Source organism: Sylvia atricapilla, chromosome 14 (genome assembly GCF_009819655.1).
Source record: "Sylvia atricapilla isolate bSylAtr1 chromosome 14, bSylAtr1.pri, whole genome shotgun sequence".
Taxonomy (NCBI): Eukaryota; Metazoa; Chordata; class Aves; order Passeriformes; family Sylviidae; genus Sylvia; species Sylvia atricapilla.
Window position 1 is genome coordinate 15046844 of NC_089153.1, and position 8705 is coordinate 15055548.

The following is an 8705-nucleotide window of genomic DNA, read 5'->3' on the forward strand; positions in this document are numbered from 1 at the left end:
AATGTCAGGAGGGTGATTTTAAACCAGGAGCAGGTCCAGGCTGTGATAATGAGGACAATCAGGTAAATGTAAAAGCTGCCTGGTGAGACAGGGCTGGAAAGGTATCATTTATTCTGGCTGTTGCTGGAAAGACTGCCATGGGAAACAGCTGCTCCACTCGTACATCGAGGAGGAAATCAGCTCACTCTGCCAAAACACAACAGGAGCAGAGGACACAGGTATTGAAGGTGGCTGCGAGTGACCTGGGCAGAAAGCCAGAGGCACATGTGGAGCCACAGAGAGCCAGTGCTCCGGGAGAGAGCTCTGAGCTGGATACATCATCCTGGGGTCTGTGTCCTGATGGCAGTGAGCTGACAGCCCCCCTCTGTACCAGCCCTCCAGTCTGCTTTTCCTGGAAAGCCACATCCAGAGGCTCTGCTCTCCTGGGGGAGTTTCCATGAGATAACTTGGCTGAGGGATACAGGAAAGTCTCCTGCACTTCCACCACAGTTAGGGGTGCAGCATCACAAATCCGAGCTGACAGGAGGGAGGTCCTGTCCTATTCCAGGGAGGAACAATGTGTGGTTCAGCCTACACTGAGCCACAGAGTCCCCAGCACTACCTGAACTCCTCAGCAGGGATGGGGACACCTCTGTCCCCGTGCAGGTGCCCATTCCTTGCCCTGAACTAATCTGAAAAACAGTGAGAAGCAGAACTCCTTCTGGGCACATCTGCAGTGCAGGGCTGCACTGAGAGCTGCCCTGGCACTGTGGCAGAAGCTGAATGAGCTGATGTGCCCAGAGCTGGGTCCCACCACCAGAGCCCATGTGAGCTGCAAGAGCCAGAGGCAGGAGCAGGTTGTTGGTGTGTGGTGAAGCAGCCACGTAGGAGGCTGCCATCCACCCGCAGCATTTTCTAAGTGTGCTACTCCCCCTATAATTTAATCTGCCATTTCCACATGTTGGGAGCAATGAAAACACATCCCTTTCACTTGGAAATACCCTTCTGTGGGAACAACCTGTTCTCCTCGCTGCCGTCAGTGGGCAGGCAGCGCTCAGCTTGTTCCACACTCCTTTTGTGAGTGAACAAAGAGCTTTCCATGGCAAGAGCCTGTGCTGCAGCTGGAGGTGAGGAACTGCTCCACACACTGCTGCCACGGCTGAAAGCATCCCATCCCTCTCCCAACAGCCTCAATCCCAGCACCCAAACTCAGAGGGCATCCTGTCTGGCGATGAGTTTGCTCTGCTCAGCAAAAGGCTTCCCATGGGCTGTTTCATGGCTTGTTGTTTGCTTTCCATGCCTTTAGATGCAGCAGGGCTGTGGTAATTGCCTCTAATCTCAGTGGTCCAGTCCCAGTCTCTGCCCTGTATGGTTCCTGGCAATCAGTGGTTGTTTACTCATGCAGCCTCCCTGGCACACTCCCTACCGTGGCCCCCATGCCTTTAGACTTGAATCAAAGGCATAAATCATCTGAAGAGTATTTCAACCTGCACCACAGTGTTATCTTCTTGTTGCAGGGGGAGGTTAACTTTAAAATCTCACTTTTGTCCTCTGACAAGGCTGGACCTTTTCCTTTCCTGGAGTTTCTTCTGATTCCTCCATCTCTGCAGCGAACCAGCTCTACCTTCCTGCACTATCCTGGGCACCACCAGGGAGGCTTCACTGCTGCTCCCTGGGGTGCAGAGAGCCTGCAGAGCTGGGTCATGTACCACCCATGGGGACCAGCACAGCTCTCCCACACCAGCACATTGTGGAGGATGGGGAGACCCCTCATCTCGTCTGGAAAGATGGGAGACCACAGCTTGGACACAGGCAGCTCCATGAGGGTCAGCAAGTCATTTCAGTACTTTGACCCATTCCCAGCCCTCCCTCCTGACCCTGCACTGCCTCGATCCCCCTTTAGGCATCTTCCCAATATGGATGTTGCTTCCAATCAGGCACCCAAAGTCCCTTTGAATCTGGTAGTGTAAGGGTCTTGGAGATCACCATAAACAGCAGCTCAGTTGTAAGTTAGAGCGGTGTGCTTTGTTGTTTCTTCCCTTGCAAAATGTGGCTTTTTGCTATTTGTATCCAGAGAGAAAACAGCCAGAAAAAGTAAGTCTTTAAGGGATATTCCTCTTACCTCCCAGGACCTAGAGGAGAGTGGGGATTTCCTATGCAAGCTGCAGGAGCTGCTGTGATTTGTGATGGCTGGGACCAACCCTAGGTGTTGGGCTGCTGCAAAGCACAGATACAAGGGCAAAGTTTAATGAGATTGGCAGCCACAGCCAAGATTCAGAAATTACGTAGTTGTGACTAATTTTGCTGGATTGAATGTGAACTGCTTTCTCAGGAAAATCGTTTCCTCATATCCTATTCATTCTCACTTTTGCTGTAAGCCTATAGGAACATGATGATCTCAAAATCCCTGCCCCTCTCTCGACATCCCTACACTGAATGGGCACCCTTAGGGCTGGGGGAGCCCGGCTGGCAAGGACACAGGAACCTGGCTGCCACAAGACTTTCTGATTTGGGTTTAAGTGGGCTGGAGCAGCCAGGGAGGTACAGACACCCTGCTTCTGGAGGGGCTTGAGGGGAAGCTCAAAAGGTCTTTGCTCACTGCAGATCTGACTTGATGCTTTTATAGAATCACAGAATAGCTTGGAAGGGATCTTACAAATTTCATTCCACCCCTCTGCCAAGGGCAAGGACACCTTCTACTAGACCAGGTGGCTCAGAACCTTATCCAGCCTGGTCTTGAATACTACCAGGAGTGGGGCAGCCCCAGCTTCTCTGGGAAATCTGTGCCAGGACCTCACCAGGCACTTTCTTTTGCAGGTTGTCCTCAGGAGGTGGCAAAGCTCTGTCCATGCTGGAGTACTGCTGACCACTGTCACCAACCAAACATGCAGAGGGCATGAGAGCCCACAGGACCTGACCCAATGGTCACTCAGGGGAAAGGAGAAGACAAGAAAGGAAAAGAAGCAGTTAAGATCAAGCAGCAGCTGCCACAGCAGCTGAGCTCTCAGAGGGGGCCAACAGGCACAAACGAGTTGCAGTGCCACATCTTCCCCAGGCCATGTCATTCCCAGCACACAAGGCTGAACATGTAAAGTGACTCTGGAATGTTCTCCAAGGTCACTGTAGAACAAGGGTCACTTTGGGAAGGGGTCTAGGCCTGCCTGGTACGGGCTTACTTGAAGCAGCTTTGGAGCTGATGAGAGCAGGACTGCTCCATCCTTGCAGTGACACCATGGATTCATGTTACAACCACACAAGCTCTCAAAAAACGATGGAATTCCACCTGCAGGTGGTGGTCGGGCTCTTCCTCGTCATCCTCATCCTGGTCACTCTCTGTGGTAACATCATCGTCTGCCTGGCCGTCACCTGCGACCGCCGGCTCCGCAGCTTGACCAACTACATCATTGTCTCCTTGGCCATCACAGACCTGCTGCTGGGGCTTCTGGTGCTGCCATTCTCTGCTTTGTATGAACTCACCAAGAAGTGGCTCCTTGGCAGCATTTTCTGCAACATCTACATCAGCCTGGATGTCATGCTGTGCACGGCCTCCATCCTCAACCTCTTCATGATCAGCCTGGACCGCTACTTCGCTGTCACCACCCCGCTCCGCTACTGCCAGGTGGTCACTCGCTCCCGGGTGGCCGTGGGTTTGGTGGTCATTTGGACAGTTTCACTGATGGTCTCCTTCCTACCCATCCACCTGGGCTGGAACACCAACGGGACAGGAGTGCAAAACACAAACGCCACCTGCAACGAGGAGTGCACGCTGGCGGTGAACATCCCGTACGGGTTATTTGTCGCCTTGCTGACCTTCTACATCCCTCTGGTCATCATGTGCGTCACCTACTACCGGATACTCAAGATAGCCAGGGAGCAAGCCAAGAGGATAAACCACACGTGGGGAAACACGCCCATGCCACCCATGGTGAAAGAGCACAAAGCCACCGTGACGCTGGCGGTGGTGCTGGGAGCCTTCGTCGTGTGCTGGTTCCCCTATTTCACCGTGTTCACGTACCGGGGCGTGCAGGGGGACAGCGAGGTCAAAGGGACACCCATGTCCATTGTCCTCTGGCTGGGCTATGCCAACTCAGCCCTGAACCCCATCCTCTACGGGACGCTCAACAGGGATTTCCGAGTGGCGTACCAGCACTTGCTGCGCTGCAGGAGGGCGGGACAGCCCAGGAACTCTGACCTGCCTCCCCTCCAAAAGGCCCAGCCCAGGGGCAGGCAGGGCCAGGGCAGGCAGGAGGGCAAACCCTTGAAACTGGAGGTGAGGAATGAGAATGGGACCCTGCTCACTGATGAAGCCCTCAAGAGGTAAGAGCCTTCCTACACTGGGGACTCTGATGATAGGTCTGTCCCCAGAGAGGAAGGCAGAGCTGGGGACCCCACATTGTCCGTGGACTTCTAAGCAACAGTCTGATGCCCCAGCAGGAGATCCTTGCCCAGACAACTCCTGAATTCAGCTACTCAGAAATTCATCACCACTCACAGGAACCCAGATTGCATCCCCTCCATGCTGGCAACACAACTCCAGGTATTCCAGCTTCCCACATGGCTGGCCCTCCCTTGGAATTGCCACTGTTCACAGGGAGCACAAAATGTCCCCTGGCTTGGCTGGGTAATGGGAACAGTTGCCATCAGAATTTGTTGTACAGAATGGGGTGAAGATGTCAGCGGGATCTGCTCCCCAAAATCAGCCATGTCCCAGTGGGGAACAGACAGAAAATTCTGGGCACAGAGCAGAGCTTCAGAGGCCAGGAAAGGTGACGGCCTATCACAGAGGCGGAAATGGGAGTTAGTCCTGAGGCACAGTCAGAGCACCTGCAGCCAGGCTGGGAGTCCCTGCAGGAGCCAAGAGCTGGGTTCCAGCTCCCTGCAGAGCAGCTCAGCCACTTCCCTTCCCATCCGAGCCACGCACCCTCAGCACCTCAGCCATCAGTTTGCATCAGCAGTGAATTCAGCCAACAGAAAGTTCCATTCCCATCTCTGGAAAGGGGCAGAGAAATTTCCATTTCTCTGGAAATTAGGCCGGCAGACATTTTTAGAAATACATGTAAATACATACTTTACCCATGTAAAGTTAGAGCCAAAAATTCCCTCAGTGTCGTCCCAAGCATGTTACGAGGGTCAGCCCCACCAAGGGGTGCAGTGAGGGAGCAGGATGGGAACAAAGTGGGCAAATTCTGTGCCAGGCTGTCTCCCCAGCCCTCTCCCTGGGCACCCACATCCCCACAGGGCTGTGCCACCCTCTCACCGCCTCACTCCAAGGTGTTCACTCAGCCAAGCACAAGGAGAACGGAGAGGCAGACTGTCAATCTGCTGCTCCTGAGACTAATCTAACCTCTAAGCAGTGCCTGATAAGTAGCCCAGAAACTTTCCATCCACAGATAAGGATTCCTTTGATTCCCTGTTCCCAGCGTGCCCGCAAAGAAGCCGCGCTCGTGCGCTCTTGCAGCACGTGCCCTTGATCCTGCCCCAGAAAGAGTCTTAAGCCACCAAAAGGAGAACTCAGGGAGGTGAACCAAAGTTCAGAACCATCCAAAAGGCTAAGCCAGCATCGTGCCTCCCCCAGAGCACCAATGTGACTTTACCCAAGGGAGGGGGGCAGAAAAAGAGATCCAGAGGGATGGATTAGTGTGAACACAAGAATGCAGGTCCTGGGGCTGCCTTTTTCTGTTTCCAAGGAATTAGTGAAGGGCCCAAAGTTTTAGCGTTTGGTAAATTGTAGCTTGTATATAAAAACATATGTGTCTAAGGTGGTGGGGGTGTTTCTGCAAACACAGAGAGACAAAGAGAGCTATGCTGTTTACTCCCCCAGCAGTGCAGCCCCTGGGCAAACCAGGAGCTCATGCACTGAAGCTCTGCAGCTGAACCAGGAGAGCTGGTGATGGGGAACAGGCTGTCAGGATTTCCCTGCACAGCCAAGAGAGAAGAGAATATAAATATCAGTGTCTTCTCAAAACGCTGACTTACCACAAAGGGACAATAATGACTTGGAGGGAGATAAAAGGGGAAGAAAAATGGGTTTCTGTTCCTCAGGCAGAGGGCAGGGTCACTGATTTCCTGGCTTTCGCCCTCCCAGCTTTTCCGGGTAGAAAAGACTCTTCCCCTGGTTCTCCAGAGGGAACACTTAAGCAAGGGGATGTTTCTTGACCTTTCTGAATCCAGAGAGCTCCCTACACATCCTACCCAGCATCACCACTGTGGTTTTTGCTCACAATCAGATTAGCACCTCAAGCACCTGCTGTTACTTTCTCTCCTTTTCTTTGTAGCCCTCTCACCTCACAGCAGTGATGCACCAATGATCATATGTGGCCACTTCCAGCCCTTTTTTCCATAGTCAGATACATAAAGATCTGCTGTTGGCAGATGATCAGCATCAGCTAACACCACACAAAGACAGGTGAGCACAGGATTTACCTGTTCACCAAAAACCTGGTGGCCAATTTCACCTCTAGCACAAACTGAGCTGGTCCCTCTCCCCTCTTCCTATCTGCAGAGTTTTCTGAGTCATCTGCCCTGAATATGTTAACAGGGAAAAACCAACATAAATCATTCCAAAAAACTCATAACCCCCCAGATAAGAACACCCAGAGCTCAGAAGAGCTCTGCTACGAGAAACTCCATGGGATCATTTAAGGGAAAGCGGAATTTTGAACCATTGCCCTTAATAACAATGTTCTTTTCAGTTATGAGGCATAGGGAAAAGACTAACAAACAAGAGTGGAAATACTGGAGAGCTGCAGGCAGTTCTCCAGTCTCAGGGCTCACTCAGAGTCTCAGTCAGGAGTAGGGCAGGGAATCAAAAGCCATGGGACCTCCACAGCAGCTGGGGGCTGGAAGTTGTTTCCATCAGTGAGGACCAGGTAGGGCAGAGAGTAGAGGGCTAACAGAGATGCAAGGGGAAGACAGCTGCTCCCATTTCCCCACCAGGCATCAGAGAGGAAGGCAATTCACATAAAACCAGTACAGAAAAACCAAAGGACCTCAGGAATCTGCTTCAGTGCAGAGGGACAGGCCTCTGAAGAGAGCTGGTGCTTGGCATGCTCGTGACTGCAGGCTCTGAGACCAGACTCTAATGTTCAGAGATTAAAATCCCGTGCAAGGGAGCAATCAGCACTAACAGGGATGTACTGGGGCAGAGAATACTGGAGCTGAGTGAGTGGCTGTGAATCACATTCTTGCACGCCATCTGTGCTTAGAGCAGCTTGGGACAGGACCATGGCCACAATATATGGGCAGAGGAGAGGCCAGTTCCCATTGGAAAGGATCACTATCCTGGTCACAACAAGCCTGCCCCAGCTGCCAGCTCAGGCAGACACTACCTGGTGCTTTACAGAGCAAAGCCAGGATCAACCCAGCTGATCTGTTCAATTTCTCTTTTTTCTGTCTTCATGTGCAATTTAACCTTTCCAGCACTGGAGCTTTTCTGTGAGCCCCAGCCAGCCCGTGGCCCTAGGACCCACATCTCCCAGCCTTCAACTCCTGGCTGCCCTCTCCCAAAATCCTGTGTGTGAGGCTGAAAGGACAACCCTCAGCTTTCCTCGGCATGAGACTCAACAGCAGAGGCGAGAGCTGCAGGGTGAGTACAAGGCCAGGCTCTCTGGGTGAAAATGAGGGAAGAGGCAGCTCTCCCTGCTGTGACACCCACTGCACTTTTCCTGGTGCAGGCATCCCTTCCTGATGGTACCTGGTACAAAGAGTGATACCATCAGAGATGCATCCTCACTCTTTATCCAGCACTGGTTGCTCTCCAACCAAGTCCTAAGCACAGGGGAGGTGCACAAAGCTGGGCCCCCGCTCTGTGGCTGCCCTGGAGTTTTGAGATTATAGAACCAGCCTGAAATGCCCTGGAAGATGCTGCATCCTGCCTGTCCCTCATGCACTGCAGAGGCAGCTGCATTCAGACCAAGAATTTCCAGCACGCTTCATTTTCATGCAAGCCTACATCCACATAAATTGCCAGCAGCTTTGGCGGAGATGCTGGCAGGGCTCCCGAGGTGAAGAGCTGCTGCTGCATCAGGCATTGCTGCTCTCTCCAAGTGGTGCTGGGCTGGAGGCCACGACTGCCATGCATGGGGATGCCTCTCAATGTGCCTCCAGAGAGCCACTTTGTGCAGCCCTTCTCGGGAAGAGTCAGGCAAGGTCACCCTGACCTCCACATGCTCTCCCCTCCCATGCTGCATGCTGATAACCTGGGCTCTCCGTATTGACTCTGCCCTGGGGGGGGAATACAGTCACCCACGTGCTGGAAGCTGGGCACACTTTGTCCCTGCTGCACCCTGAGCGTTTCTAACCTTAGCCAAGATCACAGCAATAACAGGAGCTGGTGCAGTCTGTCCACACACAGAGCTGGAGTACAGGGACCCCCTGCCCTGGGGCACAACATAAACCTGCACTTCTCAGGGGTACTCCCTGTGAATCACCCTGGAAATGCCATTGCCCATCAGCAGAAGGAGGAGCAGAGGTTTGGAGGCTGCAGATGCTGCTCTTTGGGGAGGCATCACTGCTGCCCTGCAGGAGGAGCAGAGTGTGGTTTCCAGTCTGGAAACCACAAAGCAAAGGTCCCCAGGGCAGGCACAGTGCTCACCCCCCCGGCAGTGCAGGCACAAGGCAGAGTCACTCTGCTGCTGTCACTGCCCAGCAGCAGGGGCAGAGGGGACACCCATTCCAGCTCTTCTGCTTCATACTTTCCATCTCTGTGATATGTTCTAAGACACATG

At 53.1% G+C, this 8705-nt stretch overlaps 1 protein-coding gene across 1 annotated transcript; it reads left to right on the top strand.

The window, feature by feature from the left end:
- The first annotated feature begins 2981 nt into the window (after positions 1–2981).
- HRH2 (histamine receptor H2) lies at positions 2982–7512 on the top strand. Its single transcript, XM_066329275.1, has 2 exons — positions 2982–4296; positions 7399–7512. The coding sequence occupies exons 1-2, from the start codon at positions 3176–3178 to the stop codon at positions 7415–7417; spliced, it is 1140 nt and encodes a 379-aa protein (XP_066185372.1). The 5' UTR covers positions 2982–3175; the 3' UTR covers positions 7418–7512.
- Positions 7513–8705: the final 1193 nt, after the last annotated feature.

What these genes read in the sequence shown, in the direction of transcription:
- HRH2 (XM_066329275.1), top strand. Translation starts at nt 3,176, where the DNA reads ATGAGAGCAGGACTGCTCCATCCTTGCAGTGACACCATGGATTCATGT.